The sequence below is a fragment of the Geotrypetes seraphini genome, chromosome 2 (genome assembly GCF_902459505.1).
Source record: "Geotrypetes seraphini chromosome 2, aGeoSer1.1, whole genome shotgun sequence".
NCBI lineage: Eukaryota > Metazoa > Chordata > Amphibia > Gymnophiona > Dermophiidae > Geotrypetes > Geotrypetes seraphini.
Window position 1 is genome coordinate 378021434 of NC_047085.1, and position 19075 is coordinate 378040508.

The window sequence follows — 19075 nt, forward strand, 5'->3', positions numbered from 1 at the left end:
GGCGGCCAGTCAGGGATCTCCGGCATACAACTTAATTTTGGGACAAAGGCTGGATGGCAGGGAGGGGGAGAGGAGCACGAACTCAACACTGAAGGAAGTAGAGAGCTGAACGGGAACGACGGGAATCCTGCGGGACCCACGGGGATCCCACGGGTTCCCCCTTCAGGTCACAGGGATCCCATGGGGATGCCCCCTAGGGTCACGGGGATCCCGCGGGGTTGGATGCACTCAAGCCGCGAGGCTCATCTTCTTTTTCCTACCTGCCCTGCCGCAGCACACAGCCGACCTGGAGGTCTTCCACGATGTCACTGCTGATGTCGGAGGGAAGGCTTAAGCAAAGCCCTCCCTCCCTCCGATGTCAGCTCTGACATCGGGAAGACTTTCGGTCAGCTGTGTGCTGCGGCAGGGCAGGTAGGATAAATTCAAGGCAGTGGCGTACCAAGGGGGGGGCGGTCCGCCCCGGGGCAGCCTTAGGGGGGGGTGCAGAGCCTGCCATATCCCCTTACCTACGTGGCGCTTTCCCCTGACCGACCGACCGACAACAGGCCCGGTCCGACAAAACTCCCTGCCCTGTAGCCACGAATCTAAATTACCTTCTTACAGCAGCTGGATTCAGGGCAGGGAGGTTTGTCAGACTGGGCCTGTTCTGTTGTCAGTCGGGCGGGGAAGCGCCACGAAGGTAAGGGCAAGGAGGGAGAAAGGGAGGAAAGGTGGAGTGGAGAGGAAAAGACGCTTAAGGGAAATGGGTAAAACTGAGGTGGGGAGAAGGACACTGAAAGAACATGGGGAAGACAGGGGGAGAGAAGGATACTGAAAGCACATGGGGAAGACAAAGGGGGGAGAAGGACGCTGACAGGACATGGGGAAGATGGGGGGGGAAAAGGACGCTGAAAGGAAATGAGGAAGAGAGAGTGAGGAGAAGATGCTGAAGGGAAATGAGGAAGAGAGAGTGAGGAGAAGATGCTGAAGGGAAATGGGGAAGAGAGAGTGAGGAGAAGACGCTGAAGGGAAATGAGGAAGAGAGAGTGGGGAGAAGACGCTTAAGGGAAATGGGGAAGAGAGAGTAGGGAGAAGACGCTGAAGGGAAATGGGGAAGAGAGAGTGGGGCAAAGACGCTGGCAGGGAAGAAGACAGAGATGCCAGACTATGGGGGAGCGGAGGGAAGAAGATGGGTGCCAGATCAATTTGGAAGAGGGGAGAAAGGGAGAGGCACAGTAACAGGGCAAATGGAAGATGCAGAGAGAAGAGAGATAGTGGATGGAAGGAATTGAATGAGAACATGAGGAAAGCAGAAATCAGGAAAAAAATTCTATTTCTTTTTTTTTTTTGCTTCAGGATAAAGTAGTATATTAGTTGTGTTGATAAAAATTTATAAACATTAGAGGCTCTGGTAGAAACCCATTTACAAAGTATGTATTCTTCCCAATTAATATTTCCAAATTAATAAAGTCTCTTTGCTTATTTGTAAATGGGTTTCTACCAGAGCCTTTAATTCAGAAGCATAATTAAATGAAATAACTATTTCTGACATTTATAGGGACGGGCGGGGATGGAGGGGATTCCTTGCGGGGATGGGTGGGGACGGAGGGGATTCCTCACGGGGATGGGTGGGACTTTGATGGGGACTGGTGAGATTTCTGTCCCCGCGCAACTCTCTAGAAGGAAGCACTAATGGGAGAATTGTTGGGCTTGGGTGTGTGAGTGAGAGGGAAAGAGATTGTGCACATGGGGAAAGGAAAAAAGGAAAATCAGGCATAGAGAGTGAGAGGAAAGAGGTAGAGATACATGGAGAATAGAAGGATGAGAGGGAGAAATGTTGGATATGGTGGTGGAGAGGGATCAGAGGGACAGATTGAAGGGGATGAAAGGGGGAAAAATGTTGGACATCATGATGGAGGAAGAGATGTGGCATAGTGCTGGAGAGGGGTGATAGGAGAAATGGGCATGGGGCTGGTGGGCAAGGGGAGGAATGGTAGAATATAAACTCTATGGTTTATATTTTAGTTATCATTTTTCTCCCTAAAAAGGGGGGGGGGGGCAAAAATGGTATCTTGGTTTATACTCGGACAGTACTGTAAATACTTGAATGTAAACCTAACAATTTAGCATGTTTCTGTTCTGCAGGCTAGAGGCCGCACAGGTGAAAAAGAAAGAAGAAGCAGAAAAACAAAAATAGACCAAAGAAAGAAAAATTCAAAGCTTAGCAGACAGATGTTATGCTTATCATATTTAATAATGAGGCATCAACTTAAGTAGCATTTGTGGTAAGACTTTCTTGATTGCTATCTAATAATCCAAACTTTGACTGCTCAGTTTTCTCATGTAGATGTCACCAGTAACTTAGCAGGTACGGATAATTTGTTTAAATCAAAGAGTAATAGAAGGACCCGATGCATAATCAGAATCCACCAGCACAAATGCTAAGATCTCAGAATATGGTTTTCCATTAACAGACACTTCATAAAGGCTACATCTTCAGAAATTCTACCACATATGCTGCAATACCCACCTTATTCAAGAAGCATCTCCAGCAACTATCTGAGGTTTTAGTCTGTTTTATGTAACACTCTGTAAGCATGAGGTAGCACTGGGACAAAACTGTACTGGTTTCTAGCAGGTATGGTGTTTTTTTTTAAACTGAATTCCAATATTACTCCAAAAACTAGTGCAATAGCTCAATTTAAAATATTACCAAGCAATAACAAAGAAGTTACTCCTGTAGAAATTCTGTGAAAAAAATATATCAGTTGATTTTCAGCTCCTCGGTAGTCAGAAGTTTTTAAGCCACTGACAGCCATGGACAGAATTAAGCCTGGGAATTGAGTGCCAGACCATGTATGGACACCATTACCGAATATCCAGGGGTCAAACGTTGGCCCAGAAGTGATGCGACTACCAGGCAATATTCAGTGCCCACACCTTCAGAGTCAAGTGAGCAAAGATAGAACTGCCTTTTCTGTGATTTGATCTGCCTGCTTAGCTATGTGGACATAGAATTTGGCAGATGCCCACATAACTGCTGGTTCCTCCACTGGACTGCCTCGGCACTACCCAGGTAGTGTCATGGCAGTCAGAGCATTTCCTGGTTAAGTCCTGCTGACATACTGGCAGCTGACTAAATTCTGCACTCTCCATAATGAGTGTACAATTTCCCATTAAAGGGCTGGGACCTCTATGCTACAGATCAGACCGTCTCCACCCCCCCCCCCAATAAAAAAACCCCCACAAGAACCCCTTCATCCTCCTCGGACTGAGTCTCATTATCCAGCCCAGCTTGAAAAACTCCTTAGTCTTGATCTCTCTATCCAAGCAGGTTGAACCTCGAGTTTTCATTGCTCTCTTTTCAGGGTAGAAACTTCCCAGCTTTTTTCTCCCTCCACCTATTTCCCAGCAAGACCATCCCCTGTTCTCTCTCTATCCTGTTTACTCAGATAACCCTTTAGCACACACATCCCAAAAAGCTCACCATGATAACCCAAATTTCTAACCTTGGTTTATATTCGAGTCAGCCTTCCTCTCTCCCCCCTCCCCCCTTTTTTGGAGGGGGAAAAAGGATACCTCGGTTTATATTCAATTGTTTTATATTTGAGTATATACAGTATTATAGGCACCCCTAACCAGGAATTTCCTGCATGCCTTCTGTTTCCCGGCCAACTGGTAAAGTGATTTAGCCTGCTCCGGAGGGAGAGTATCTGCCAAATCCAACAACCTGTGCACCAAGGTCCGCAAACAGATGCTCTTGTAGAGCTGGTATGACTGAATGTGGGAGATGAGCATAGAGGCCTGATACATCTTCTGTACAAACGAGTCCAAAATTCTAGCTTCCCTGCCTTGGGGCACCGAGGCATAGTCTCTAGAACTCTTGGCCCATTTTGAGCATGGATTCCACAACCAAGAAATGAAGAGGCAGCTGAGGCTTATCATAACCTGGTGCACTCTGGATCCAGTACATGGTGTCAATTTTTTTTTTTTTTTTTAAAGAGAAGACTAGGACCAACAGAGGGAATTCACAATTCTTCACTTGAACATCTTTAAGGATCCTGTGAAGAGGGACAGTCACAGCTTCTCTAGGAGATGACTTGGTCCAGGACCTCAAACATCTCAGCTCTGGGCTTTTCCTCCAGCTCCAAAGGAATTGGGATAGCAGCTACCATCTCCTTGACAAAAGATGGGAAGGAAAGGTTCTCTAATAGAGATCATCTTCTTTCCTCTGGAGAGTAGGGGTCTAATGGAATTCTATACAACTTCTCAAAGTAATGTAGATCCACAATAGACTTACAATCGGTGTCAATTAAAATTTTATCATGGGAAGGCTGTTACCACACCTGCCTCAGTTGAGAAGATCGATGTCCTGTGCCAGAGTGGTGCACAGAAACAGGTTCTCTCCTAGACTCTGGTGAAGCTTCCTCCATCGATGTTAAAGTAGTACCTGCATGGGCAGACATCGACACAGACATCGGCTAAGGGCCTTGTGCACTAGGCTTTCAAGTGGCATAGCCAGAAGGCCGCCAAAGGTTGCTGGAGCATGACCCAGATCCATCTGTCTAGGTAAACCAGCGATGAAGGCTGGGGTGCCGAAGTGGAAACAGTCTGCAAAGTTGGCGTAGACATTGTGGACACCTCTTTCTAGGGAATACTTTGTGGCTAATATAGGCCACTGGGGTTTTCTTCTCCATTCACTTCTTTAGCAAGGATGGCTCTGAGTCCAACTTGAGGCATCTGTCTGCACCAAACACGTCTGGATGAAGACTGGGCTGACCAGCACCAGCTCTGAGCAGATGTATTTCTTCAGAGTTTGGAATATGGCATCTAGATCTGACGTCCACTGAACCTTTGGGGCATTCTTCAGCAGAAGGTGGGTTAGTAGTTTTGTCTTCTCAGCAAACAGAAGGATAAATAGCCTGAAGTATCCAACGAGCTCTAGGAAGGCTCGCACCTGTTTCTTGGTCTAGGGTACTAGCACCTGGATAATGGCTTCCACCTTCCAGATCTGAGGTTTCATTTGACCTTTCCCTACCAAGTACCCCAAGCACTGGATTTCCTGTCATCCTATGAAACATTTTTATTGACTTGGCTTAAGAAGGCAGTCAACCAGGCGTTGAAAGGTAGCTGGAGCTTCATGAAGGCCAAAAGACAGCACTGTGAACTGGATCAGGCCTGCACATCAAAACCTCCTAAATGGACAGGGAGCACTGCTCTTGGCATCGACACTTCTTGGATACCACTTCTGTTGATGCCCTAGAGCTCCCAGCACCTGCGTCAAGGGACAGTGATGCTTGTGCTTCTTGGCCTTCACCTGATGCACAGCATCAACATTCCTTGGTTCGGATGAGGAAGATGTAAAATCTCCATGTCTCCTTGGTGCTGAGTTCAATGCTGATCGGTCTTGGTGGCCCTGCTCAAACATCGGTGTCAAGGCAATTGGAGACCCACTCGATGCACAGCACAGGCAGGTAGAGGATACAGGTCTCTATTCCATTAGGGTTGATGGTCCCGATGCCAATTTCGGTGCTGACCTCTATGTCGATGCAAGGGTAGGCTTCAATGCAGTTATCAATGCCAACATCAACAAATAAGACCTGGTACCAAAAATATTTTACTTCTGAGCCTCTCTGGATTTCTATGTTCTTTTCTGCATATGCAAACAGAGAAGACAGTTTAAGATTGTGACCTGGCCCCCAAATGCTGAATACACTAGGAATGAATGTCAGAACCAGATATGGTCCAATTGCATTGGGCACAAAGCACAGTTACTTACCGTAACAGGTGTTATCCAGGGACAGCAGGCAGATATTCTTGACTGATGGGTGACGGCACCGACGGAGCCCCGGTACGGACAATTTTAGAGTGATTGCACTCTAAGAACTTTAGAAAGTTCTAGCTCGGCCGCACCGCGCACGCGCGAGTGCCTTCCCGCCCGACAGAGGCGCGCGGTCCCTCAGTTAGTATAAGCCAGCTAAGAAGCCAACCCGGGGAGGTGGGTGGGACGCAAGAATATCTGCCTGCTGTCCCTGGATAACACCTGTTACGGTAAGTAACTGTGCTTTATCCCAGGACAAGCAGGCAGCATATTCTTGACTGATGGGTGACCTCCAAGCTAACAAAAAGAGGGATGGAGGGAAGGTTGGCCATTATGAAAACAAATTTTGCAAAACAGATTGGCCGAAGTGTCCATCCCGTCTGGAGAATGCATCCAGACAATAATGAGATGTAAAAGTGTGAACTGAGGACCAAGTAGCAGCCTTGCAGATTTCTTCAATAGGAGTGGAACGGAGGAAAGCTACAGATGCTGCCATAGCTCTGACTCTATGGGCCGTGACAGAACCTTCCAGTGTCAGCCCGGTCTGAGCATAACAGAATGAAATGCACGCTGCCAGCCAATTAGACAACGTACGTTTAGAAACAGGACGTCCCAATTTATTCGGATCAAAGGACAGAAAAAGTTGAGGAACTGATCTGTGGGGTTTCGTACGCTCTAGATAGTAAGCTAGAGCTCGTTTACAATCCAAAGTATGCAGAGCTTGTTCCCCAGAATGAGAATGAGGTTTTGGAAAGAAAACAGGTAGAACAATGGATTGGTTGAGATGGAATTCAGAGACAACCTTAGGGAGAAACTTTGGATGTGTACGCAAAACCACCTTGTCATGGTGAAAAACCGTAAAAGGTGGATCTGCGACCAGTGCATGAAGCTCACTGACCCTCCTGGCAGAGGTAAGAGCAATAAGGAAAAGCACTTTCCAAGTGAGAAACTTGAAAGGAGATGTAGCCAATGGTTCAAATGGAGGCTTCATCAAGGCGGAAAGAACCACATTGAGATCCCAGATAACAGGAGGGGCTTTAAGAGGTGGTTTCACATTGAAAAGCCCACGCATGAACCTGGATACCAGGGGATGAGCTGAAAGAAGTTTACCATGGACTGGCTCATGAAAAGCTGCAATGGCACTGAGGTGGACTCTGATGGAAGAGGACTTAAGGCCAGAGTCGGACAAAGAAAGTAAATAATCCAACAACGTCTCCACTGCCAGGGAAGTGGGATCAAGATGATGAAGAAGACACCAGGAAGAAAATCTCGTCCACTTTTGATGGTAACATTGCAGAGTGGCTGGTTTCCTGGAGGCATCCAGAATGGAACGAACGGGCTGCGACAAAAGAGCATCAGTCGAAGTCAGCCCGAGAGATACCAAGCTGTCAGGTGTAGAGACTGGAGGTTGGGATGTAGAAGGGTTTCCTGCTGTTGCGTAAGCAGAGATGGAAACAGAGGAAGAAGAAAAGGTTCCCTGGAACTGAGTTGAAGTAGAAGGGAGAACCAATGTTGCCTGGGCCACCTCGGAGCAATTAGAATCATGGTGGCTCGTTCCCTCTTGAGCTTGAACAAGGTTCTCAACATGAGAGGCAGAGGAGGGAAGGCGTACAGGAACAGATTCGACCAGTCGAGGAGAAAAGCATCTGCTGCTAGACGGTGCGGAGAGTAAAGTCTGGAGCAGAATAGGGGCAGCTGATGATTGTGAGGAGCTGCAAAGAGGTCTATCTGAGGAGTGCCCCATTGGGTGAAGATAGACTGCAGAGTTACAGGATCGAGTGTCCACTCGTGAGGTTGGAGAATTCTGCTGAGTTTGTCCGCTAAGGAATTCTGTTTTCCCTGAATGTATATAGCTTTCAGGAAGAGATGGTGATCTATGGCCCAAGTCCAGATCTTCTGGGCTTCCTGGCATAAAAGGCGAGAGCCTGTCCCACCCTGTTTGTTGATGTAGTACATCGCAACCTGATTGTCTGTGCACAACAGAAGGACCTGAGGAAAGAGAAGATGTTGGAAGGCCTTGAGGGCGTAAAACATCGCTCTGAGTTCCAGGAAATTGATTTGATGCTTCTTTTCTTGGGCTGTCCAAAAACCTTGAGTCTGGAACTCGTTCAAGTGAGCTCCCCATGCATACAGAGAGGCGTCGGTGGTGATGACTAGTTGATGAGGAGGCTGATGGAACAGAAGACCTCTGGATAGATTTGAGGATACCAACCACCATTGAAGAGACTGACGAAGAGATAATGTCACAGATATGTGTCGTGAGCAAGGATCCGACGCTTGGGACCACTGAGTAGCAAGGGTCCATTGAGGAGTGCGCAGGTGAAGACATGCGTGAGGTGTGACATGAACTGTGGATGCCATGTGCCCCAAGAGTACCATCATCTGTCTGGCTGAAATGGAAGGTAGTGAAAGCACCTTCTGACATAGAGACTGAAGGGTCTGAAGACGATTGGATGGTAGGAAAGCTCTCATTTGGAGTGTATCTAGGATCGCTCCAATGAATTGAAGTCTTTGAGTGGGGATGATATGAGATTTGGGTAGATTGATCTCGAACCCCAGAATTTGTAGAAAGTGGATGGTTTGGTTGGTGGCCAGGAGAACTGCTTGAGCGGATGTGGCTTTGATCAACCAGTCGTCCAGGTAAGGGAATACATGAAGGTGGTGAGAGCGTAGAAATGCCGCTACCACAATGAGACATTTGGTGAATACCCTTGGAGATGAGGCTAGACCGAAGGGCAGTACCTTGTATTGGTAATGACAATGATTGATCATGAATCGGAGATATGGTCTTGAGGTTACATTGATCGGTATGTGAGTGTAAGCCTCTTTGAGATCGAGGGAGCATAGCCAGTCGTTTTGATTTAGAAGGGGATAAAGGATGGCTAAAGAAAGCATCTTGAATTTTTCTTTTACCAGATGTTTGTTGAGATCGCGAAGATCTAGGATGGGTCTGAGATCTCCTGTTTTTTTGGGGGGACTAGAAAATAACGGGAGTAGAATCCCTGCCCCTTTTGATCCAGAGGAACTTCTTCTATAGCGTTCAGAAGGAGGAGGGATTGGACCTCCTGAATAAGGAGGGCCGATTGAGGACTGTTCAAAGCAGACTCTTTTGGCAGGCTTTGAGGTGGAAGAGTCTGAAAGTTGAGAGAGTAGCCGTGGCGGATGATGTTGAGGACCCATTGGTCCGACGTGATTACTTCCCACCGGCTGAGGAACAGAGAAAGTCGACCTCCTATAGGCTGAGGCAGGAGAGCAGGAATAGGGATACTGGCTATACTGTGGAGAATGAAGTCAAAAGGGCTGTGACTTCTGCTGAGGTTGTTGTTTCACAGATTGTTGTTGCTGCTGCTGTCTGGGAGGCTGACGTTGTTGTTGCCTCTGACGCCTGGGTTGCTGAGCAGTGGTAGTTAATGGACGAGCTGTGAAGCGGCGTTGATAGGCTGACTGCTGCCTATATGGTTTTGGCGGAGGAGGCTTCTTTTTATTTTTAAGCAGGGTATCCCAGCGCGTCTCATGAGCCGAGAGCTTTTGTGTGGTTGAGTCCATGGAATCCCCAAAGAGCTCATCCCCTAGGCACGGGGCGTTGGCTAACCGATCTTGATGGTTAACATCAAGCTCGGATACCCGAAGCCAGGCCAAACGGCGCATAGCCACCGACATTGCTGTCGCTCTGGATGTAAGTTCAAAGGTGTCATATATGGATCTAACCATAAACTTACGTAATTGGAAAAGAGACGACAAGCAGGTGTGAAAAGAGGGATGCTTTCGAGAAGGAAGATATTTTTTGAAAGAAGCCATGGTGGTAAGGAGATGCTTTAAATAAAAAGAAAAATGAAAAGCATAATTACTAGCTCGATTTGCTAACATAGCATTTTGGTAGAGCCTCTTACCAAATTTATCCATGGCCCTTCCTTCTCTGCCAGGAGGGACAGATGCATATACACTGGCTCCTGAAGTCTTTTTAAGGGTGGACTCGACAAATAATGATTCATGTGGAAGTTGAGGTTTGTCGAACCCAGGAATGGGAATTACTTTATATAGAGAATCCAGTTTACGTGGGGCCCCTGGGACAGTTAAAGGAGTCTCTAAATTCTTATAGAAAGTTTCCCTCAAGATGTCATGAAGGGGAAGTTTCAAAAATTCCTTTGGAGGCTGATCAAAATCAAGGGCATCCAAAAAAGCTTTAGACTTTTTGGATTCAGCCTCCAAAGGAATGGATAAGGATTCACACATCTCTTTCAAAAAACAGGAGAAAGAGGAAGTGACCTGTTTGGAGGATGGGTCAGGGACAGCCGAATCCTCCTCCTCTGAGGAACATTCACCTTCAGAAAGAAAGGGTTCCTCTGAGTCTCCCCACAGATCAGGGTCCCTGACATGGGGAGAATGGTCCCGAGACTCAGGTGTCGAAGTTTGTATGTGTCGGGTTTTGCGCACCGACTTACCCGACCTCATCGATACCGAGTCAGGAGATGTTATCGGTCGCACCGGTGCCGAAGTCTGTACCGATTGATGGTGAGCTCTCGGCTCCGGTGCAAGAACTGGCATCGATACCGATGAGGTTAGGTGAAGCGGTACCGAAACAGTGGAAGCGGGTAACACGGGTTCCACAATCGGTATCGATACGGGTTGTTCAACAACCGGCACCGATAGCTCGGTGCGGGCCGGCACCGGAAGGTTCGGTGTCATGATAGCAGGAAGGAGCCTTTCTAATTGCTCCTTAAGCTGCACCTGAAGGATGGCCGTAATGCGGTCATCGAGGGATGGCACCGGTACCGCTTTTTTCTTCTGCGGTACCTGTGGTGCCGCTCGACGCCCCGGAGATGAGGAGCCCGATGTCGAGGGACTCACCTCTATAGGGGCGGAGCGCTTCCGCTGGCGTCTTACAGGCGGCAGGATTGGACTCACTGCACTCGAGGCCGGAAGACGCTCCAGCGGGGAAGGCTTCTTAGCCGGCTTACCTGACTGTTGAGATGCCGGTGTGGAATCACGCGGCGTCGAAGACGAGGGTGCCGACTGAATCGGTGCCGAAGCCGGAGTCGAAGGAACGGGGTCGGACATCTCGGTACCGAACAGTAATCGCTGCTGTATCTGGCGATTTTTTAATGTCCGTTTTTTTAGAGTAGCACAGCGGGTGCAAGTAGAGGCCTGATGCTCAGGACCCAAACACTGTAAACACCAGTTGTGTGGGTCCGTGAGCGATATAGGCCTAGCACACCGCTGGCACTTTTTAAAACCCGGTTGAGGGGGCATGAAAGGAAAAACGGCTTCCGCCAAATCGAAGGCCGAGGCTTCGATGGTGGCAGAAGGCCCCGCCGGGGAAAATCAAATTAAGAAAAGAAAAAATATATTTTTTTTTTTTACAAAAGAAAAAAAGAAACGAAATAAGGCCAAAAGGCAAAAAGTTTACGCGAGCAGGAAGGCAATAGAAAAAAAGTTTCAACAGCCGTTGAAAAAAACGCGTCTTCTTAGCTCCGCGGAAACTAAGAAACTGAGGGACCGCGCGCCTCTGTCGGGCGGGAAGGCACTCGCGCGTGCGCGGTGCGGCCGAGCTAGAACTTTCTAAAGTTCTTAGAGTGCAATCACTCTAAAATTGTCCGTACCGGGGCTCCGTCGGTGCCGTCACCCATCAGTCAAGAATATGCTGCCTGCTTGTCCTGGGATAATGCCTGTAACCACTGAGAACTTTTGATGACATGGAAGGAAAACTGATTGTGGCTAAATCAAACAACTCAGTGGTGAAAAAAGAGCCATTCGCCATATAAAAAGAAGAAAAGGTAGTCCATGACTGACACTCAGACCTAAGCAAACTGCGAAAAACAAAAAAAAACTTAAAACTTGTTCAAAAGTCTAAAAAAGCACAAGGGAAGGAGAGAAAATATTTCACAAAGGAAAAAACTGATGAAAATCAGATTGGGAAGGCACCCTACGATTAAAAATACTTCTGTCAAAATTCAGGCTGAGAGAAGCTACAAATGATGATGTCTCCCTTTTTCCACAGATAAAAACAGACTGTTGGTCCCACACTCATGAGGTCATCGGGAAGGCACCCATGAATGTGCAGTGGGGTGCTATCTTCAACTTTTAAAGCAATATACACACTATTAAGCATCCACACCTGGGGCTCCATAGATACATCACCCACATGTGAGATTATCTTGGCTTGCTCGTCTTCTGAGAAGTTTATTTCAAAGACATGATTACCTAAGCGGAAGATTAGGTTCTTATCTTGGTAATCTTCTTTCTACTAGAAATGCAGATGAGTCTTGAACTAGTGGGTTATTCTCCTTTACTCATAAGTTTGTAGAAGGCATTATCTACCTTTTTATCTCAGCTCTGCCTCCTGCATCTCTGGGGTGAGCTCCATCTCCTCAGTTTGTATTAAAGCAGTTTGACAATTCCTGTAAGATGAGAAATAAGGAGGCAGAATACGGGATACTTCCCAACCAAACCATTTCTGTTCTGATCTGCAACAAGTCAATGCCAATGTCAATGTAATCATAACTGAAAACAAGGTGGAAAGGAACAAGCCAATTACCTTCATGGGAAGGCTGTTACCACACCTGCCTCGGTTGAGAGGATCGATGTCCTGTACCAGAGTGGCACAGAGTAACAGGTTCTCCTAGATTCTAGTGAAGCTTCCTGTGTGCAACCAGCACTAACACTTATGTATCTCTCTAGTCTCTCACTTTTCTCATTGAAACAGAGAAATAAATCAGCACTATTCAAATCTCTCTGCCAACAGACACCAACATCCAGAAATGCATACATGTCTGAGCCTGCAAGCAGACTAATTGAAATCTGACAGGGCAGGCCTTCAAGACTTTCGACTAAAAAGAAGATTATCAAAGTAAGAATGTAATCTTCTCTTCTAGTGCAAAAAGAATAAGTGAACCAGTGGGATGTACCAAAGCAGTCCCCCGAGTCTATGGCAGAACAGACAAGCCTGCTGTGGGCAAAGAGGACTCAAAAGTGAAGCCCTTTTGTGCTGCCATCTCCACTCTGTAGAAGGGTCATGAAAGTATGAAGGGTGGACCACAAATTTCTTTGGGCAACTCTGCCCAGGACTCTGCCCATGAAGAAGCTACTCCCCTCATAGAGGGTGCTCTCAAAGTGATCAGTGGTAGTTTACCACATTCAATATACTGTACACTGAAGCAACAGCTGCACAAATCCACCTGGAACTAGAAGCCTTAGAGGCTGTCATTCCCAAGCAGCTAGGGTTCATTAGCACAAAAATGATCTGAGAGGCGAAAATCATTCGCCACCTCTAGGTAATGAAGAACTCTCCTAACATCCAGCAATACCAAAGCTTTGTCTTCACTTTTTTGAATATTATGCAAAAGTGAAGATGAGGGCGCTGCAGCAGCTTATTAATTCTGTAGCAAGGTTAATTACCGGTAGGCCCAGAATGGCTCACGACACCAATTTTAAAACAGTTACACTGGCTGCCAATCTGCACTATAAAATTCTGTCGATAGTACATCAGATACATCAGGATTTTTTTTTAATTTATCATCCTAGAAGGTGTTTGAGGTCAGAACATAGTATGAAATTAAGTTTGGGTACTAGGATGATAAGCTCTCATTCCCGAATTAGTGACACTATGTTGTCAGTAGCAAGTGCAAAGCTTTGGAATGCTTTGCCGGGAGCTCTACGCTTATGTGCAGTTAGGTTTCAAGAAACTGTTGAAAACACAATTGTTTGTAAATGCTTTCTTATGATGAGATAAAGTGTAGATATTACTACCTGTTTATGCTTTAATGCAATAGATTTTTTTTTTAATTTGTATGAGGTGGTTTTTGAAGAGCAAAATGTTCTTCCCTTTATTGAACATGTATATAATGTCCAATCTTATGTATGTTTTTATGTAAACTGTATAGGCCTTATATGTATATAAATTTTTTAAATAAATAAATACTGTGAACCTATGGAAGGAACGCAGGTAGTTGAACTTCCTGATTTACGTTTAAGTCCAAGACCATTTTGATAGAAGGAAGAGATCATGTGGCTGGAGATCCCTACCTCCATAAACCTGAGGAAGGGTTTTTTGCATGACAAAACTTGTAGCTAAGAAAACCCTTTTTGCTGGAGTAATAGCTACTAAAAAAAAATGTTTTAATGGTAAAATCTATCAAAGACGACTCTCGCAAAAGCTCATACGGAGCCTTACTGAGGATCTGCAAAATCAAGTTAAGATCCCACATCGCGAATGGCTATTGCAGAGGAGGATGCAGCTGCAATACTCATTTCAAAAATCTGGCAACATCTGGATCTTTTCTATTCGAGCCCTATAACACAAGAGTCTTGCCATTTGTACTTTGAGGGAGCCAACAGCTAAACCCCTGTCAATCTTGAACACTAGGACCACTGACATTGGAGTCTTCACTAGCTCCAAAATCTCCTTAGAACATCAGCGCTGAAACATCTTCCAAGACTTAGCATAGGCCATGACAGTTGCTGGTTTCTTATATTCAAGGAAGGTAGCCATAACCACTTTCAAGAAGTTCTTCCACATTATGACTGCACTCTAAAGAGCCATCCCAGAAGCCTAAAGCATTCCGGATTCTTCAGGGAAACCAGATCCTGCGAGAGCAGTTTCGGATGTAGTGGCGATTTGAGACACTTGTCCCTCTACAGACAAACCAGATCCACTATCACAGCTGAAGTGGTCAAAGTGGTGCAACCAGGATAACCAACTCCAGATGGTTGGCTATTCTTCGAATGACCCGGCCTACCATGGGCCATTGGGGAAAAACGTACAACAGCTCTTTCTCTGGGCACTGTTGTGCTAGAGCATCCATGCCAGCATTTCTGGGTTTGAATCTTTGGCTGAAGAATCAAGAAACTGTTTTGTACACTGCCGATGTCATTAATTCAAATTTTGGATGCGACTGTCCGACACACAAGGTTGTCGAAGGCCCTCAGAGACAGAGACCACTCCCCCGGGTCTAGGGTCTGCCGGCTTAGTCGGCCTGTATAGTGTCCACTCCCAATAAGTACGCTGTTGATAGAGCTTGCAGGTGGACTTCTGCCCAGTGAAACAACTGGGCCTCCAGTTTGTCTGAGAAAAACCAGACCATTTTGCCTTCCAGGGTGTTTTCCCACATCTGCAGGACTAGACGAATAGTTCACAGCTCCAAGCGGTTGCTCCTTTGTGAGGGAAACCATCGGCCCTGAAATGGGTGACCCTTTCAATGTCGTGAGGATTACCCAAAAGAATATGCAGAGCGGCACGCCTTTATCCAGCGACTTTGACCAGAGCCACTAACACAAACTTTGATGCACCTCCGCCATCCAGATCAATGGTTTCTGTGGAGAATTTGCCTGTGGAGACCATCGGGACAAAAGTGCATCTTGGAGTGGATGTAGATGAGCTGTTGTCCATGGAACAATCTCTATAGTTGTCACCATTGACCAAAGCACCTGCAGATAGTGCCAAGCTGTGGGAGCTGGCATTGTCAAGCTCTCTGAAATCTGGCATTTTATTTTCAGTTTTTGTGTCTTTGCCAGAAAGCACAGCCTTCTGAAGTTGGAGCAAATTCTAAGTATTTTGGGGATTGCGTGATATTTTTGGGATCGCGTGGGCTCCAAGGGACTCTCTGAAAATTGATCCAACCTAGGTTCTGCAGCAGGTGGACAACTTATGCCACTGCTGTCTCTCCCTAGTGTTCGGATGGAGCTCTGAGCAGCCAGTTATCCAAGTAAGGGTGCACCTAGATCCCTGCTTTGCACAGGTGTGCTACAACAATGACAATAACTTTGGTAAAGGTGCAAGGCGCCATTGCCAGATCGAATGGGAGTGCTAAGAACTGGAAAGTGTTTCCAGTACATGGAACCTCAGGAACTTCCTGCAAGTCAGAAAAATGGGAATATGTAAATAAGCCTGCTGTCAAATCTAAAAAGCCCAGAAATTCCCCCGGTACCACCAAAGCTATAACTGAATGCTACGTTGACCAACTTCAGATCCCAGATTGGTCTCCAGTCTTAAGTCTTTCTTGGGCATGATGACTTATACTGAGTATCTGCCCAAGCCCAATTTTCTGGCTGGTAAAGGTTCTACAGCCTGATTGTCCAGAAGCGGTTTCCCCGTTAGTCGACCTCCGATTGCTTTCTCTGGCTGGCCAGCCGGCTGGAGGGTCCACAAATAAGTCCAGCACAGGACAAAAGAATTTGAGTTTGTATCCCTTTCAAATAATGTGTGCAAATGTGGGCCTTAGGCCCCGACCCGGTACATCATGTGATGCACGGGGAGGGGCCTAAGGCCATGATTGGCTCAGGCGCCTCGGGCTCCTTCCTTGGGAGGGGCCTGAGGTGCCTGAGCCAATCAGGGTCTTCCTTAGGGCTGAGCCTAAGGAAGACCCTGATTGGCCAAATAAATGGCCTGAGCAACTGAGTTGGGAGTTTGCATGCAAATGATTTGTATCTCCTTGCATATAATTTTCATACAAAAAAGATAGTGAATCAATCACTGTTTTAAAATTGGCTAGGAATTAGCCAACAGTGACTGAATCACTATCTTTAGTGAATCTGGGCCATAGTCATGTACACTACAAGCAAATCTACTTTAGGTGGGACAAATAGTTGTTGAAAATTCAGAGCCTTGTTACAGTCCTGGCAACCCAAGGGCCTTCAGGAGTCTCTCAATTCTCTGTCAGCATCTTGGTAATATCTGGATGCGAAGGCAAAAATGTGGTCTGAGACCTAGAGCTGCTCATACCTGAAAGCTGAGCTTCAGAGGTCTGCAGGGGCTCAACCTTTAATTCCCACAAGGATTCTGTACTTATCTCCAGCAATACTGCCTGCTTAAAAAGGAAGCATACCGTCAGGTCTTCCCCCCGATATAGAGCTGCCACAGACTCCTAGCTGGTCGCCCATATCTGAGACCTTGCATTCTCCAAGACTGAGGATTCAGATCTCCATGCCACCAAAGTGTTCAGGCAGGCTGGCTAGGCATGCTCCCTATAAAAGAGTTGCACTCCTAGCTACAGACTTCTGACCACAGAGTCTATGTCTTCTCCCAAGCAGAGCTGTCACAGTCAAACTGAGAACCTTTTGAGTACCGCAAGCCTCACAGTTCAGATGAAGACCCGAAAATAAAAAAATCTAAATCAGAGCAGATCAGAAAGACACCTTCCAACTCATTTGTAGAAGGAAAAAGTGAAGAGACGGGGCACAGCCCGGAAATGCAGGAGGCAGAGCTGAGAGAAAAAGGTAGAAGTCGCCTGAAACAAACTTGTGAGTACAGGAAAATAACCCACTGGTTCAAGACTCATATGTCTTTTGACCTAGAAATTCCATTTCAAAATTCTTACAAGAAATAAGCAGTATAAATAAATGTTCTACATTTCCTGCACAAAAACATTATTCCCCTAATTCTACAACCTTGAATGTCCTAATTTAGACTTTGCATGCAAATTTGCACATGCAAGTTATAGCATAACATCAGTTATATGCACATCTTAATTTAATAATTAGCTATCAATTGAAGTTAACAACTGAATACAAGCATTAATCCATGTTATTTGGCAGTAATTAGCATCAATTAGCAGCTGCATGTGCAACCGCCCTTAGCTGCTATTCTAGCAGCTGTGCAAGCACATTCTTTTGTGCATAAATTCTAGGGGAGTATAGATATGGGAGGGGCATCATCGGGTCAAGGGCATACCTAGGAGTAGGGCACGCTGGTTATAGAATATTAAGAATTATATGCCTAACTGTCAACAGATAGGTGTAAACACAAACACCAAGTTTTGACATGAAGTAAATGCTTGCACCTAAAGCTAGGCGTGAAACTGTAGACTTATGGCTAGATTCACTAAGGCGACAGATCAGATACGATACGTGAGCAATCCGATCCAATTTGTGGCCGGGGGGCTGATTCATGAAGCACTCTTATGCAAATGAGGACAATCAGAATCACGCCCCAACCAACCGCACGGATCGCTCTCCAGCAATCCCAACGCATGCGCAGCCGGAAAGAAAACTTTTACTACTTTTGTTTTTTACTTTTTTGTGAGCCCAAGGTTTTAACCCACGGGTTAAAACCATGGGCTTCCACTCCGGGGGAGGGCAGGAGAGTCGGGGCAGAGAGCTGAAGGAGATCGGGGGCAGAGAGCAGGAGAATCGGGGCAGAGAGCAGGGTTTTTATACAAGCGACTGGTCTTCAGCAGTTGCTTGTTTTGGGATCGGCCAGCCCAGTCAGTGTGCTTGCATTTGTTTAGTGAATCGCGTCCTTCCTACTTTGCGTGCCATTTCCCATTATTTGCCTGCACGGATCGGATTGGAGGATGATCGGCCATGAGGTTAGTGAATTGGGTCAGAGGAAAATCGGGTCGCAAAGTGGTCAGGACACGATCGGTGTCCTTAGTGAATCTAGCCCATAGGCTATTATTCTCTAACAGTATTTCTGCGTGGAACTGTCATTATAGAATTTGCGCTTAGCATGCATAATCCTGGATCCTAAAGTTTGGCACTCTTTCTTACTTCTTCCCCTCTATGAGCATAATTAAGTAATTTTTCATTTTACAAGAAACATAACTTACTTGCCACATTGCTTCTGACAGGAGAAGTTTCCAAATCCATCATAGTTATCTTTGTCCATTCCACAAAGTACATCTCGAGAGCTGCCACCACAGTAACAGGCTTAAGGGGAAATATAAAATATTTTTTGATTTAAGCTTTTATTAACTCCTATCCCAATCTCATCCTCACCCTTCAAATCTCCACAAGAACACTAATTTATGTTGGATCCAGTGTAGGAATATCTGAATTATGGTAGATACCTTGAAGAGAATTTCACATTTTGGTTTAAAAATTAACATTTGTCCCCTACCCCTATTCTATCCCAAGAGAAAAAAATGGTCAATTTGATAAATATAGTATACCCTCTTAGCACATGTCTCAAAATTATTCTCAATATAGCATTTGAAAAGCTGGCCATTATATCAAAACATTAAACAAAAAAGCACATCTGCTTCTGAATACCATATAGCAAGCACCCCTCTATGCTAAGTAGACTCCATTTTCATATTGGTTGGAGGAGCAGAACAAATGAGCTGCTGCTGGTTGGGGAAGAGGTGCAGAAACGGAGATGAACTACTGCTGGCAGGGGATCAGAACAGATGAACTGCTGCTGGTTGACCGACAGCTTCTGCATACCCAGCTGCTCCTTGATTACACACCCAACACATTCCCTGGATATCTGTAGTGTCTCAGCAATTGTTTTAGCTGATATTCACCAATATGCTAAAATCAGGTCATGGACATGGTCAACAA

At 46.0% G+C, this 19075-nt stretch overlaps 1 protein-coding gene across 3 annotated transcripts in view; it reads right to left on the minus strand.

The window, feature by feature from the left end:
* Window positions 1-19075, minus strand: part of NFX1 (nuclear transcription factor, X-box binding 1) — a 261059-nt gene that overhangs the window by 169678 nt on the left and 72306 nt on the right. For all 3 annotated transcript variants that reach the window (XR_004538087.1, XR_004538086.1, XM_033930649.1), the window contains exon 9: window positions 18343-18442. Coding sequence is in view for 1 of the 3 variants with exons in the window: in XM_033930649.1 (XP_033786540.1) it covers window positions 18343-18442 (100 nt within the window). In the remaining 2 variants the exon portion in view is untranslated. The remainder of the gene's footprint in view (window positions 1-18342; window positions 18443-19075) is intronic.